This window comes from Lycorma delicatula, chromosome 6 (assembly GCF_047948215.1).
Source record: "Lycorma delicatula isolate Av1 chromosome 6, ASM4794821v1, whole genome shotgun sequence".
Classification (NCBI taxonomy): Eukaryota; Metazoa; Arthropoda; class Insecta; order Hemiptera; family Fulgoridae; genus Lycorma; species Lycorma delicatula.
Window position 1 is genome coordinate 139,926,999 of NC_134460.1, and position 17,077 is coordinate 139,944,075.

General features: G+C 29.3%; 1 protein-coding gene and 1 long non-coding RNA gene across 8 annotated transcripts in view; one reads left to right on the forward strand and one right to left on the reverse strand.

The window, feature by feature from the left end:
- The first annotated feature begins 2,423 nt into the window (after positions 1-2,423).
- The window catches only part of fusl (transmembrane protein fuseless), a 132,679-nt gene continuing 118,025 nt past the window's right edge, over positions 2,424-17,077 (forward strand). Inside the window, exons 1-3 of one of the 6 annotated variants that reach the window (XM_075368654.1) lie at positions 3,128-3,218; positions 13,149-13,196; positions 13,808-13,906. In XM_075368654.1, coding sequence (XP_075224769.1) covers positions 13,870-13,906 — 37 coding nt within the window. In that variant the 5' untranslated portion in view covers positions 3,128-3,218; positions 13,149-13,196; positions 13,808-13,869. Of the gene's footprint in view, positions 3,219-13,148; positions 13,197-13,807; positions 13,907-17,077 lie in introns of all 6 variants that reach the window. The other 5 variants (XM_075368655.1, XM_075368656.1, XM_075368657.1 and 2 more) reach the window with 5 other exon arrangements.
- The window catches only part of LOC142326293 (uncharacterized), a 170,519-nt gene continuing 161,132 nt past the window's right edge, over positions 7,691-17,077 (reverse strand). For both annotated transcript variants that reach the window (XR_012756752.1, XR_012756751.1), the window contains exon 3: positions 7,691-7,805. This is a non-coding gene — a long non-coding RNA (uncharacterized LOC142326293). The remainder of the gene's footprint in view (positions 7,806-17,077) is intronic.

Genomic DNA, 17,077 nt, shown 5'->3' on the forward strand with positions numbered 1-17,077 from the left:
TTAACATATTATTATCTATTTTGACTGCATAGGATCAATTAGTCAGTACAGTATCAAACTCTCTTCAATGGGACTCTGTTTGGGCCTTGCGGTCCTCACAGTACTTTTTTATACATTCCTATCTTTGTATCCTTTCTAGTGTTGAAAATGTAGAGTTTTTTCTTGTGTGTGAAATGAGTGTTTTTGTTCTTGATTTTCTTGTTTAATTTTATTAAACATATATACAGGCAGTTCAAGTATATCTTTGCTATATCCCTATTACATTTTCTATCTGCATCCAACTCTAAATGTATTCTTTTTTAACTGACATACAACACTCTTCTTTTGTTTTATAACACTCTTCTTTTGTATTCCCAAGTCTCTGAAACTGTTTTTGCCTTGATAACCTCACTTGTTGCTCATGTTCTGTGAAAATTTGCTCTGTTCGTCTATATATTTGCATTTGTAAATCCTACTCCACTCCTTAGTACAAGAACATAAAAAGGAAGTAGAAACTTTAATGTCATAATAGTTTTAAAAGTGATATAGACCTCTCATAATACACACATTAAATGTAACCAATACCAAACATCAAGTTGATTTGTACTTCTTAGGTAAACTAAAGGGATGTTCTCCAGAGTATTAATCATATATCATAAATGTAAGATGCAGACTTATAAACATGTAGGCACTTCAACTTCATATCACTCATGTTGAGATTAATGGCGTTGGTCTCAACATCAAACTTCCCACAGGTATAATGGGCAAACAATCAGGAAAATTATTGTTACTTGTGCTGCATAAAAAACCCCGCTGTAGTAAAATTTGATAAAATAAATAATTGAATAAGTATTTTTTTTTTTTAGAAAAAATATAGATTTAAATAAATATAATAGAAATTCACAAAAAAATTCAAACAGGTTTTGTTTCAGCCATAAAAAAAAATTTTATATTAAAAGGGAAAAATTTAATGATTATGTACATATACTGAAAGTAAACACAATAGCTCCATAGTAGGGCTCCATACTAAATTGAGAAAAAATATTCAAGAAATTTTTAACTAATATTCTGACAGCAGCTGAACAACTTAAAAATTGATAAAGGGGTTAAATCTTGAGTATTTAATTCTTATCTTATCTTATTCTATGTAGGTAAAAACAACCACATCCCCAAATCTTGATGAAAGTGTATCAAATTTGTTTAGAAGCCTTGTTCAAGTTCCTCACACTTTTTCTGTGACATTATTGATCATGTCAATTTTACAGCACACACAACATTTGTGACATAATAATCTGTTTTAAAATTTCCACCAATCTTAACACTACATATGGTAACTTTTAGACCTGTGTAAGTATGAGTCAAGGGAAGGTTTGTAGGATATTATATGGCTTGAAACTGTACTGTATTTCACTGTCAGAGGCTGTATTTTTTAAAATATACACTTTATATGAAAATTTGTAAAAACTATAAATTATAGAAAAAAACAGACTGAATTTAGAAGGTTAAAAAGGGCGACACTGTAAATTAAAACAAGAGATTTGATATAAATATAGAGCTGCTGTGTTAAATAATCTATTTTTTTTTTAGAAATTAACTAAAAAACAATTTATACTCTAAAACTGTTTACAAAAAATTTGCTACTTAGTGTTTAAATGATTTTAACAGTTTACTTATTTTCTTCTAAGTAATGTAAATGTTTAATAAGCAATTTGGTTGTTCATCCATTGTAATATATTGTTATAAAAAATAACTACTTCTATATTTATTCGAATGATATTTTTTATATTAAAAATGAAATTCAACTAAACAAATAATAAACATTTAATATGTTCATTCAAGTACTAACTTATATAGTTAATTAATTGCATATAAAGCCATAATTATCGATACAAGTATCTCTGAATAGTCAACGATTAGATTATCTATTTAGTTTTTAATTTACACAACAGAAGCCGCTACAGTAGATATCAATACACATCCGCTATCTCGTGGTATTACAAAGAACTTCTATTTAAAATCTTAGTTTAAAAATAACTAATGTATTTACGTACGCTAGTAACGAAATACAATTTTCTAAAAAAACTGTGTCAAACTACAGAGAATTTGATTTTAGAAAAGACTACAGTTCACAAAATCTTTTGCATTCAGAGACAGCTCATTTCCAGAAAAAATACAATAATTTTTATATTTTATACACGATCCAGTGCTTAATTTTAATAATTAATTTTTTTAAAGCCCAATAAAATGACGTAATATTGTTACGAATAAAATATTGAACTAAATCAGAAGTAGATGATAAAACGCCTCATGAACTTTGAACAACCAATTATTTTATTCGTTAAATTATTATCGAAAACAATCCTTGAATTAAAAATTGTATGATAAACTTTAAAACGTTAGTTATTGGTTTTATATCTAACATACTCCAATACAATGACATAATATGACGCATATTTGTATATAATATTACAAAGAACAAAGTACCCTTCTTTTGAGTTTGACACTTGATGAGAAATGTGTCTGCGGATAAAAAGTATTTATCGGTAACGATTGTAATGTGTGTCTCGGTTGGAATAAGTGTTTATATTAATAGACATAGTATTACTCACGGTATAAACACATTATGTTCATACATACAGTAGTTTTACATTAAATTTTTCATAAGTATTTGTTTTATTTCAATTAGTGATTAAAAAAAAAATTAACGCGTGAAGCAGTAATTACATGTTAAAATGGAAGGATGCGGTGAAATAATTGATAACTGGTTTTGTTCCGGTTGGTTTTTGACGATAATAGATGTTCTAATATCGAATTTCGTAGTCGGGCCATGTGTTGTCGGTTTTTGGCGAGGTGCATGGGAGTACATGTACCATTTTCCAGAACAATTTCCACTTTGGTGGAGTTTATACATCAGTACCGGCTTACATTTTACGTTTTCATTAATTCGTGAAAGTTTAGTTGAAAGATTTAAAAACGGTGGAACAATGTATGTTATAGTTTCACGATGTTATATTTACGTGTTTGGTGTTTGTTGTGCGATGCAATGGAGAAGTACTTGGCATCTTTTGGAAGAATTTATTGGATATGATACTCGTGTTGTTCTTATGTTCACCGTACCGAGTCTAATTCTACTACTCGTCTTCAGAATATTTGGTAACACGTTAGCACCCCCTTATGTCATAGCAACAGATTTTAAACCCGACGAAGTCTTCGATTTTCCAACAATGTTTAGTATTCCGGTAAGTAAAAGAAACTTACATAAAATTATTGTGTATTTTTTAGATAAAAAATCAAATTTGCATGATTTATTCTTTAGTAGAGAACTCACACTTAAAAAGTAATTTGTTTATTTTACATGAAATTAGTTGATGAAATAAAAATTCAAATTTAACAGATCACCGAAATATAACAATCACCAATTACTCACTCTGACAGAATGAGTTATTGGCGATTGTCGAAGTCAGTACCGCTAAGAACCATTAAAGATACTGAATTAAAGACACTACAAAAAAGTCGCTCTGAAACAGTTCTTTTGCGTCTTTTGAATCAGGAAACATCAGGATAACGCATGGATATCTGATGAAGTTTCCAATCTCTATAACTATTATGTTTACTGTTGATCGCGTCCTTCTAGATCATCTAAGTTATGTGATATTACGAAAAACTTTTTAAATTTATAAAAGCAATTAGATTGACGTCTAACAGTATATTTATATATTTTGAGTTAATGACATTTTTTCCGAAGTACTGTCACCAACGGAATGTAGTTTTCATCTTTTTTGTTGCCTAAAAATCCATGAATTGCTCCGTTTAAGGCTTCCCATGCTTTTTTACTTTATCCTCCAAAATTCGATCAAATGCAGGATCCTTTATAAGTTGTCGAATTTGTGGTACAACAGAAATACTCTTCTTAAGTTTTGCATCATTTAATTTTGCAAATTAGTCTCTTAAGTACTTAAATGCCTGTTCTTCTCGGTTCATACTTTTGACAAATTTTTTTATAAAATCCAGCTTTTTATGAAGGGGTGGAAGAACATCTTTTGGATCCACGAGAGGCTCGGCAATGGCAGTTTTCTTGCTAGAGTTAAGATTTCTTGCACGCCAATCAGCTTGAATATAATGTGATTTTCTATCCCTACTGACCCACATACATAAAAAGCAGCAGTATTTGTGTATCCCAGTTGCATTCCTAAGAGTACAACGATGACTTTTAGATCGCCACAGATTTTTCACTTGTGTTCAGCACATTTGATTGCGCGCGCGCGCTGAGTCTAGGAGGATTGCCATGTTTGCGTAAGTCTCCTTCATGTGAATTGCATGACCAACAGGAATGGAAGGAAGACGGCTGCCGTTGTGAAGTTTTATACAGCTTTCAAAAACTAAGCTTGGAGGAGTCTATATATAGCCTCCCATCAGTTGGATCATGATTCAAATTCAAAAATTTCATCAAGCCATTAACGTAGCAGCAAACTACAAGATTGTTTTTCTTCTCAAAAAAAGAAATCAGATCCCTATGACGATGTCTGTACTGTGAGACCCTGACATCACGTTGGAGAAGATTCCATTGCTGTAGTCTTGACCCTAGAAGTTCTGCCTTCTCCTTCGACAAATCAAGGTCTCGAATGAGAACACTCAATTCCGCTTGACTCAGTCTGAGCGGTTTATCGTCTTTTTCGTCAAAATCAGAGTCATGGGATATGGAAGGCTTGTTGTATTCTTCTTCTTCTTCTATACTGTCTTCATTTCTACAGTCTTTCATACTGTCTTTTTCTACTTCAAGCTCATAACTTTGGGGTGGAGTAGGAACTGGCAAACTATTTGAATGTGGAATAGATCGAATAACAGATGGAAGATTAGGGTATTGAACTTTTCCTCTTCTTCATTGACAATCCCTCCTTTAAAGATGGAATCAAGCAGAAATAGCAGTTATCTGTATGATTTGCAGGCTCCCGCCAAACCACAGGCATAGCAAAACCCATACATCGTTTTTTTATTTTTCATCCATTCTTGTAGTACAACTGAACAAGAGTTGCAACATAAGGGTGGAGCCCATGACTTCATACTAAAATGTGGTCCCCATCTTCATACCAAAATAATGCTGATAGGCAGTCTTCAGAAGAGGCGTCAGATTGCGTTTCTATGACGAAAATTTATTTCGCCACAAATGTAAAAAAAATTATTCACTGAATTTATACATTTTCGTGGAATTTTGATTTAACAAATTTTTCACTACAAAAGCACTCGGAAACCAGAAATTCTGTACTAATTATAATACAAAAAATATGAAAATCACAGTCACAACAACAGTTATAATGTTTTATAACCTAAAAACAGATGCAGAATGTTGTGTTGTCATTTAACAGGTCTGACAACTCCAAAAAAAATTACCCCCAAATTAAAATTGTAGATCGGGTAAAAAATGACATGTCATTGATCTCCAAAGCAAGAGCTAATAGGTCATTTTTATGGTGATTTTTGTATTTAATTGATGGAAATGCATAAGAATAAGCTATTTTTGAGCTCGAAACATTTTCATTGTTGGGTAGTGTTTTACTCTACTTCCCACAAATGAGTAATGTGAAAGTGATTTAATTATTATACTTTTTTCATCTCATTATAAGTTCCTTGAATCATCTAATGAAGAACTGCTCTTACCGGTAGATACTTGGAAAAAAAAATTATGCTATAAAAATCTCGTCATACTCTCACTTAAGTATATAAAAAGAGCTGAAAGAGCAAAAATGTATAGTAGAAAACTTAATTAAATTAAAAACCAATATTTTTATAGTCGTTCATTAATTTAAATCGAAATCCATTCGAGGTTTTTAAAATTCCGATAAAAAACAAGTAATCTGCTAGTATATGAACCTTAATTTATCTGTAAAATGTATTGCTTGATTTGGTGTTATCTAAATGTCCCGTAAATCAAAAAAAAAAATTGGGAATTTATCCAAAGATATTGTAACTCTATGTTAAATAATTAAATTTCAGAATTTTTTTTCAAGCTTAAAAATAAACAAAAATTTTAATGTTTAGTGAAATCTTACACATCAACATTTAGGTTTCCTCAGCCGTGATCAATTACAAAAGCAATTGCTTTAATCGAGCAATTGCGCCACGGGCCTCCGTGGCGCGAGTGGTAGCGTCTCGGCCTTTCATCCGGAGGTCACGGGTTCGAATCCCGGTCAGGCATGGAATTTTCACACACGCTACATACAAATCATTCATTTCATCCTCTGAAGAATGCCTAACGGTGGATACGAAGGGATTGCCTTAATCGAAGTCAAATTAACTTATTGTGTAGCACGTCAAAATTATATTGACAAAATTCTTGCTCAAATTGATTCTATGATAGGGTTACGTATCTGGTACCTGATGGAGTGTTTAACGCATGCATATACGCATTCACGCCTAGACCCTATTTTACTATGGTTGATGAACCGTCCAGCTACCCTTTATATTCCATAATTTTTATAAAATACTCTACACATTTAAAATTAATAAATTTTGTTCATTAGATCTGAGGTAACATCCACAAAACTACGACTGGTTATTAATGTGGTATTTTTTTAGCGCAGTCAAATATAATATTTTCCTAATACTAATAAAACCTTAAATTAATTCTTTTAATAATTCATTTTACAAACAACGAGTAAACATTTCACTTTTTTCTCATTCTATTTTATCCTTTAATGAATTTGCATTAATTTTCTTTAGAGTGATGAACAATATATAACCAACAACAACAGTAAATAATACAGAAAAAAAATTATTTTTCATATTTTATGAAGAATTCGGTAAAATAAGATTTCACTGATCGGCATTCCATCGTTCGAATTTTAAATTATTATTAAAGATTCTATTCGTGAGTTATTCTCATTCGAACAATAATAACACTTACAATAACAGTCTTCTTAGCAATTTTAATCAATATATTTTTAACAAATACTGTTAATGTAAAAATTTGGATCTTTTTTTAAAATAGCAACTTTTTTATTATCACTTAAAAGTGTTAAGTTCAATGCACTGCAATATAACCGGCAATATAATCTTTTTTTATTTAAAAATTTAAAGCTGTCCTCCATGTTTGGTCCTACTTTTTTCTATTTATTTATTTTTCTAAACTTAATTGTTGATCGATAGTAATCTTAATAACAGATTATCCTAAAGAGATATTTAATTTTCAATCGTATCTATGTATGTACACTATAGTTATTGTACGAGTGTTTTTTAATATTTATTTTAAATTAGAATAGTATAATATTTTTTTAGCTTATAATATATTGTATTATTTACTCTGTAGTGGTAGAACTTCGCTTTTTTTTTCTTTTTTATATTTATTTTATTAGAAATAAACTATTGATTCACGTGGTAATCAATAATTTATCGGTGTTTTATTACTGTAATGAACTACAAACGATTTTACTTGTAAATGTTTTAAGAAACGTAGGATACTCCTCGTGCTGGCTACCAGCAATTAATTGAACCAGCGTATGTAGATATTTTATGCAGTTTAAACAAATATTGCCTGTCACTGAAAAAAATCCAAAAGTTCAAATAATGTTAGATATCTCTTCTTCATTTAATCGTTAAGAATCAACGTCGATGTTAAACACTGTTTATTTTAAGCAACGATACAAATTTTTTAAAACTAATAATTATGAGTTTAAAATATATGCATAATGATAAAAATAAAGAAAATTCACCTCTGGACTAATGGTGAGTTTTGAAATATGTTTCTCGGTTTCATCGCTTAAAATATTCGTTAAATTAATTTTATGACCAGCATTCTTGTATTCTTTCACAACACACATCGGATTGGAACACTGTAAAGTTAAAAAAAACAAGAAAAATATAATTGTAAAACATAATAATAATTTATAATCTAATACATTTACTTGAAGTTAAAAATTTAACAAACCATTATAAAAAAAATAAAAATGTAACCGATTACCTTATGAAAGATGTTCAGGATTTACAAATATGAATTATTTCTTTCGATAATTTTACAGTAAAATTTTTCAGAAATTTATTCTTTCATATTATAACAAACACATAATTTTAATAAAATCGTTCCAAATGTTTTGAATTCAGAATTAGCTATCGCACATATTATATAAAAATGGAATATTTTTAAATTAGCCAAAATTAATAAAATAATTATTTGTAAATCCAAAATTAAAATTATTAATTTTTAATAATAATATAATTCTGAATTCAAAACATTTGGAACGATTTTATTAAAATTATGTGTTTGTTATAATATGAAATAATAAATTTCTAAAAAATTTTACTGTAAAATTTTCGCAAGAAATAATTCATTTTTCCAATTATTTTTCACTTTTAATCATCCACTTAAAAATATTATATGTACAAACTGTAAAAAAGAAATAAAGACGGTACAAATATTTTCTTTAAGTTTCCAATGTTTATATTATTTTGATATATGAAATTTCTTTCTAAATTTTTCTAACCAAACTCACTGCAAAATTATGAAGTTTGTTAACAAATTATCAGGCTTTAAATATTTTTTTTATTGGAAACCAGTAGAACCCAAGAAGCTGGAGTTTTACTAGGGCTGTAGTAGCATCGTAAACAAATGTAATCTTGTTACATGTTTTTTTTTTGTCTATTAGTGTAATTATTGATAAATTTTAATAATTATTAATAAATGATTATATTTAAATTAAAAAAAAGGAAATGAAATCGAATTCGAACCGATATGCCTTCCCCTACTAAGATAAAAATATTTCATTAATTAAAATTTCATTTGGTTATAACTATGGAATCAATGAAAATAAAGATCACTTACGATATTTCGCTGAGAATCTCTATGAGGTCTTATTACTGTAATTAGGAAAAAGTGCAAAATCCAATTTTTTTGGATTTTGGGCTATTTGAACATTTTTGGCCAAATCGATTGCAATCAAAAGGGGAAGACCACAACTAGATGTTACAACAATCCTAAATCCAAAGTTTCAACATCCTACGGCTAATCGTTGCGAAATACATACGTACGGAAGTAATAATAAATAGCTTCCAAAATGCTTGAAATGCAATGAAAGTAAGGGATAAGTAGACTAAAAGTGATGTTGATATTTTTTCTTATAAATATCCCTCAGAAAGTTTAACAGTTAATTTTTTATTAACTTATAAAATTGTTCTTCGAATGAGTGTGGTAAACCTTTTGAAGGTAAAAGTTATAAAAACTTAATGAACTAACTTTAACCTTAAATCAAACTTCTAGAGAACTCTGGTATTTAGAGGAAAGGTAGCTCAGATTCAGATAATATTTTTATAACTTTTATCTTCTATTAAAAAATTGTTTAATCTGTTTTAAATATGAAACACCGCCTGAACCACCAATATTCAAGCATGATTTGTTACAAAAGATATTATTTGCAACAAATGACCGTAAATGTAGAAAATCGCTCAACTGAAAACTTACAATACTAATCGTCCAGTTTTTGTACCTAATCCAGAACGTTCTAAACATTCGACTCTCGAGGTTCACCAAGTATCCTACTATTTAGGAATGGGTTCCTGTGATTTCTCTTAATCCCCAAGCTTCAAATACTAGTTAAAAGATTCACGATTTGAGAACAGATAGGACGTTATGAAAAACGCGACGACATGCCTGCTGAAAGTTGGCGCTGATTTTTTTAATAAAAATATTATATTTTATTGTGATATATATATATATATATATTACACAACATTAATTATTTGAATCTGATTGAAATATAACATTAATTATAACTGTTTCATAGTAATTGTAAATGTTTCTGTAGTTGAAATGAACTGAATTGAACTGTAGAACTGGAACTGAACTGCTGTAAGACTGGACCAGCGTAGAACTGAATACTAATGTAGTGAAGAGCTTCCTTATATTATAATGGTGGAGCCGATGATTCATCAGGAGTCGAGTGCATCCGAAAGGAACCGAATGAAAAGTGAATGTAAAGAACCGAGTGAATCCGACCGAAGCGGACGATCTTTAAGTTTAAAAGTCCTATATTAAATAAAAATTAAAATTCCAACATTTAAACAGGAGCAACAAAAATGTGAATATTTATGAGTATTTAAGATTAAATAAGTGATTTATATAACCCTGAGTCTTAAATCAAGGCCTATATCTCTTTCTGAAATATGATATTCAAAAAAATTCGGAAAGTAGGATGTGCGATGGGTAAGTGAATATCGAAGCTTAATGGTTGTAATTTTGAAAGTTACAAAAAACATTTTAAAGCTGTTATTAGTTTAAAACAAAAATATTTCGCTTATTCGATTCTATTCCAACTGCTAACAAGCGAAATATTTTTGTTTTAAACTAATAACAGCTTTAAATTTTTTTTTTGGATGATTAATTCTCCACATAACCTTCAAAACTTGTGCACTGGAATATGAAACAGAAATTTTTAGCGTATGAAAAATGTCATGCATGACCGACCAGGATTCGAACCTGGGATTTCCGAATGAAAAGCTAAGATACTACCACTCCGCCACGGAGTGATATTTAAATAGTAGGTAATAAAAATAAGTTCTAAGTATGAAGCATTGAATATTATACAATGTAAACATAAATATCAAAAGCATTAAAATAGATGATTTAGTGTGATAGTTATCTTCTAAATCTACAAATCCTCGGATCGATTCGTGGCAAGGTTCTGGCATTTATAGACCTTTGTATTATTCACCTTGTTAGAATACTTTTATTGTTAAAGTCAGAGGTCATATCAGAAAAAATTCTACGTTTTTAAATTCATATTCGGCTTAGGCAATTAATGTAAATAGATTATTTTTTAAAATTGCATAATTTTAAAATTAAATTTCTCAGTGAAAATGATTTGAACTTTTTTTTCATAAAATTTTGACTTGTTTTTAGTAATGGGAATTAATAATTTATTATCCATGAACAATTTTAAAAAGTTGACTGTCTCACTCCTAATATGCAGTCCTGTGAAACTATATTATTTTTTCAGTTGATTAATGAAAGTTTTTTTCACAGTATTATTCTCTATAATTATTTAACAATTGTGCTCAAAAAAGTTTCCAATTACTTTTTTCTTTTATTTATTTTAGTGTTACAGTAAATATTTTTATTTAGAGTAAATAACGTTTGATAAGATGACGCTATATAAGCAACGAAATAAAAATACTTATTTTTTTATTACCTCCATCGTGCTTTACAAGTATTTTAAAAATATGAGATAGATAGAACTACAAAAAAATACCATAATCGACCCAAGATTTTATTTTCAGACCAAACTTAAAAAAGTCAACTACCTAAAAGTGGAAAGAAATACTTCTTACATTAAAACAAGACTTAGTTTCATTTATTAATTTTTTTTTTTGCGATTGTATGCCATATACCATGCCCATAATTTTCATTTAAAATGAAATAATTAAAAGAAAATATTTGTCTTATATTTTTTATAAAAGAAAAATTGTTTTAACCATAAGCAAATGAAGACTGAAATTATGATCTAGAAAAAAAGGTGCTTAGTATAAATACCAGAGATTATTAACCTGTTTTTAGATTAAATTTTTAATTTAATTTTAACCTGTTTTAAATTTATGTTAGATTATTTTTATAATAAAAAAAAATTAAATTATAAAGGGCTTCACTTATTATTGTCTTTGAACTATTAGCAGTGAAGAGGGGAGGAGAGTACTCTTAAACACAACGTTATTTAATTTTTAATTCAATAATCATTAAAAGTTATCAAAAACAAAGCCTTTTTATGCTAATTAAATGTATTCATAATACGGAAACATAAGGAAGACTCTCACCTATAAAGATTGACGGTGTCTAAAATTGACGAATCAAATGTAAAATATATGAGAAAATAAAATAATACTAAACATTAATTTAAAATACTTGCGTCTATATAATTACAAATAAAAAATACATAATTTATTAACAAAAGACTCAGTCGCACAGCAGTAAGTGCGTCAGAAGGGCAGATTTCCGGTTTTGATTAACCTTAAAAACATACCTAAAAACCCATTTTTTTACCTCTTAACTCCGGGTCCTATGAACCGATTAGCTTGAAAATAAATAGGGTTCTATTTTTACTAGGTTTATATCATCTTATCAAATTTTATCATAATCGGTTAAAAATTGCCGCCCAGTAGAACGAAAAAAGCTGAAAATATACCGAACGATCCCGTTTATTGTCTTGTAACTCCGGTTCCTGATAACCGATTCGAATAAAAAATCAATAGGGCTATATTCTCAATAGGGTTACATCACCCCACCAAGTTTTGTAAAATCGGTTAAGATTTGCATCCGGCAGAGCGGACGAAAAAAGTTTAATAATTCAATTTTAAAAATTTCCTAAGAATTCGCTTTTATACTTCACTTAGAAAAAAAAATCATCTTACCCCAGCTGTTACAATTTTGATCCACCGCGATTACGTTTAAACGATAACTGGCAGCAAGCAATGAAATGTGAAAAAATATTTTGTAAGACTATAAGAAAAAACTATATATTCGTAGAATTATATTATTTTGTAAGCTACATACTTATTTTATGGCGCTGAACGAGTGTATTTTATCATAACATATTTCCTTAGATTTTTATTATGTTAAATTTCATAATGATATAAGTAATTATAATAACTACGGCCTGTTATACCAGAGGCGCGTAGTTTGTTTACTGCAAAGGTCCCGGGTTTGATTCCCGGCTAGGGTCTACAAAATCTTTACATTATGTGATCCCGATTATTAACTTAAGATTTTCAACTGAGAAATGTGCAATTATTTTCATTACGAAATCACTAATAAATATTATCGAACTCTATGAGCAATTGTTATTATTTTCAATTTTAGCAATAACAAGAGGCTGATTCAACAAAATTTATTTTATGTGAACATAAAAAATTTATTATTTCACAATATATTATTAAACATTTATATCTTATATTATATTTAACTACAACATTACGTCATGTTACATAATATTACTACTATCGTATGCTATCGCTCATTATCTATTTACTAATATTTACAACAGTTATAATTTGTCTCAATAAAACTGAATCTTTAAAAATAAAGCGTATGCGTTAAAAGGGATAAATAAATGATTAAATAAACACAAATAAATATTTACATAGGTTTTTCATTTTAGTTTTCATATTAGCCAATTTTTTTTTATGTTGGCCAGGCTTCCTATGCAGTAATTTCAAAATCTGATCGTAAACCGAAGGAAAACGTAAGTAATGAAAAATAATAAAATAATTATAAAAATTAACATAATTTTGCTTTTCTAAACAAATAACTAACATATATAATTTTAATTTTGTAAAAGTGATTTAATTATGAAAATACATGTTTATGTTTAGATTAATGAACTTTCACTTCGACATTTTCAGACATATTATTACATAAAATTGAACGGAGTAAAATTTTAATGAAATCCATGAGTGTTTGTTTACTACTCTCAAATAAAAATTAATTATATACTGTAGAACTACGTATTTTCATAATTAATTCGTGAAAAATTGAAATAATGAACGATTAACATGTATATATAATTATTAAACTTTTTTATATCGTATTAAAATAATGCTTTACTAATATTGTAATATTTGCATATTTATATCAAGGTAGATTTAAATTCATAAATTTTATCTTTTATTAACTATTGGAAATGTCTGTTAGAAAATCCAACACATAGCTGTAAAATTTCTCACACGTAATAAGTTATTTAAAATTAACCATTAATACATTTTTAATTTATTTAAATTACATAAACAGGTAAATAAATATACTAATAAACATTGTCTACAGTAAGTTTTTAACCGCTTCTCGATATTTGAACAGATTGTGCTGATCTAACCACGCGTAACTACGATTCCGAGTGACGTCACAAAGAAGGAAAAACCATGGTGATAAAAAACTGGATTAACTTCTTTTGTCCAAGTAAGGAACTTAAATATTAACACAAAAATGTTTAAAATAAATTATTCCATAAAACTGAGACGTAATTGAAAAAAAATATATATAAATATTATGTTGATGTTAAAAAAATAACTAACAAAGCCAAATGATATTCAGTTAGGCTTAAATTAACTGAAACAAAATGCATTTATTATACAAGCATATAGTTTTTACCAGTGGCGGCTCGTAGCCAAAATTAGTGGGGGTGCTGCTCTAGAAAACTTTTTTCTGGCCCTTTTCAAGGCCATGGTTAAAGTTTTCTGGAAAAAAACGAATCTAATAGAATAGCTGGAAGCAGGATAACAATCTAATTCTACACTTATCACATTCAAGAATATGGTACACGATTTTTAAGCACAATGTGCTTTTGCATTCGGTTCAACCGAATAAATAATATAATGTCAATACAGATAATATTTTTAGTATTATTAGATAATGGCTTAATAAAATGTCCGCTTAAAAACACTATAGTAATAGTGCATTAATTTAAGCACAAATAGTGCTAATAGTGCTTAATTTAAATTTCTATGTACACAGAAACAAATACGTAATTAGTTTTCACTAATTACCTTCTCTTTCGCCCTTTCAGCGTGTTTTTGGACAGATTTGGCAATCGAAAAACCCTTGCTTTCCGCCATCTTCTGATCACTACTGAAAAAACAACTAAACCGCTCTCATATCCCTTCCACCGACTAAACTAGAAAAGGGAACGGACAAGGAACGTTCCATACACACGCGGAGTAAAAACAAAACTATCTTCCACTAGCACGCCATGGTCGGCACTGCAGAAGCGACAGTGTTCTATCTCCCTTGCAGCCTCGCGTGCAGTTTCCTATGTGCGCACGCATAAAACAGCCAAACCCCAAGCCGCTGGAACTGTGAAGCGCACAGTTCCATACAAAGATTTTTGTATCTTTTTCATAAACTGGGGGATGGCTACTGACATTAAGCTTAAGAATTATATGTCGTACAAGTATAAAGAAAGAATTAAAGAAAAAAAATGACAATTATTAGTCAGAGTCCCCTGGTGAGACCTTAATCATTAGAGAACCTTAAATAACTGCTATTTCTACAACATGAAAATATATTTTAACAAATTAAAACTATCTGAAAGTTGGCTGGTCACGCATTATTTTATTTAATTAAATACTGCATAAAGATGTTCAGTCCTTTATTTCCAGACCTTGTTTTTTTTTTTTTTTAGTTCGATTAATTAAACATTTTTTTGTTCAATTTATTTATTTAAAAAACTTGTATTTTTTGACAATCGAGTTTTTTAATTTTTATAATTGTTTTTATTATTTAACACTTTTTAGTGATCATCGAGAAAAAAAACACGACTCGATAACTTATGGATATAACGTATTTAACGTACTGAGCCAAACGAGGACACTGTAAACGTTTCAATTTATTTATTTATTTAATTGGTGTACACCATCTAAACTTATAGATTTCTCAAGCGATTGAGTTTCTCGAGAGATATAAAGTTTATCGTGCAGATTACACGGCAATTTTTTTGGTTATAAAACAACCAAAGTTGGTCTAAACAACTAATGGTTATACTCTACAAATTGTTTCATGCGACTCAATGCTGCTAGGCAAAGATGTGAAATCTCACATCTACGACAGCTGTGTCTAGGGAAGTCCCTTGTAGTTTATGCACCGTCACAGCCCAGCACAATATTAGTGGCAGCATATGCCGTTCCATTTTGCCCTGTCTCCCTAAAGCATCAAATTCGTCAATATTGGGCTCAATACTCAATCCGTTACCGACAGCATTATGTTTAACCATACTGTCACCAAATTTTACAAAGACCGTTTATTGGAGCTCGCCGGGCTCAACCTGGTCTCGGCGTAGCTCAGACCAGTCAAGTTTTCTGAGTATGTCAGTTCATTTTTGTTCTGGTTTGGTTTCATTGTGATTTTGCATTTATACTGACAAATATCCCGTTGAATTTTGAAAATCGGACGACTATTTGCCGAGATATTATAAGAGCACCCCATTGCACCTTCCAAAACAGCCCCCCGGAGCACCCCGTCGTTTGTTAGCAGTTGATGGTGATAATTGGATTAGCTTCACAGGAGATGCTTGCATCACTTCACCAGCCTAGCCTCACACGCAGTCCCCACGGGACTCATTATTAAACAGATTTAAAATAAATTTATTTAATATTATTTTATTTTATTTAACGTAAATTAAATTTAATTCTATTATTTTTGTAATCTTATTCATTCGATTGATTTGAATCATTCAGTTCAAATCCAGCTAACCCAGTGATAGACGCTCACAGTTCACAGTTATTAATTCAGTTCATTAAAGTTTGTGCTTTAACCGGTAATCTCCACTACTAACATTTTTATATAGGTTAAGACACTCCCGGTAACGTAAGGATTCCAACGCCGGGTCATACACTTAATTCGGTTCGGCCGTTGAGCTGCTACGGTGGAACAAACATACATACATCCTAAATGCTCCTTTTTGGAGAGTTGTGTAATAAATAAGTTTAGCGAAAAATTTCGTTTAAATACTTTTACGTTATTTCTATATATATAAATATTTTATATCCACGAAAATCTATAAATATAAATAAAATTATATCTATAAATATTAATCTATAAATATAAATAAAATCTATAATATAAATTTTTTTTATCTAAAAAATTACAAATATCCAAGTACTTTTTTACACGACAGGACAATAGGTTTTTAAAAAGGGCTCAAAACCGGAAATAATTTATGAAAATCTTATCTCATTCAATTTTTGTGGTACAGCCGTCAAACAAAAAGATTAAGTCTACCAAATGATGTTTCATAATCATCCGGTCTAGAATTTAACTCGAGGCTAAAATTTCCTTCTGTTCTATCTCATTTTAAAAATAAATGCAAATCCATGACGGAAACATTCAAGAAAATAAATTTTAAAACAGTTACCTCAACATCTTTAGACAAACTGGTTATGTTTAGAAAACAAGGAATTTCTCCCCTTTTACCTAAAAAGGATCTACCTCTTCCAGAAAGAGAAGTTACTTGTAATCTTTTCTCGTTAATTTTTCATTACGTACCTATTAAGCAGAGGCTCGGTTTTTATAAAAAAAAGAAAAAAATTACTTTATAGCTTTTCATCCCTTAGCACGAAGATAAAAATCTTCATA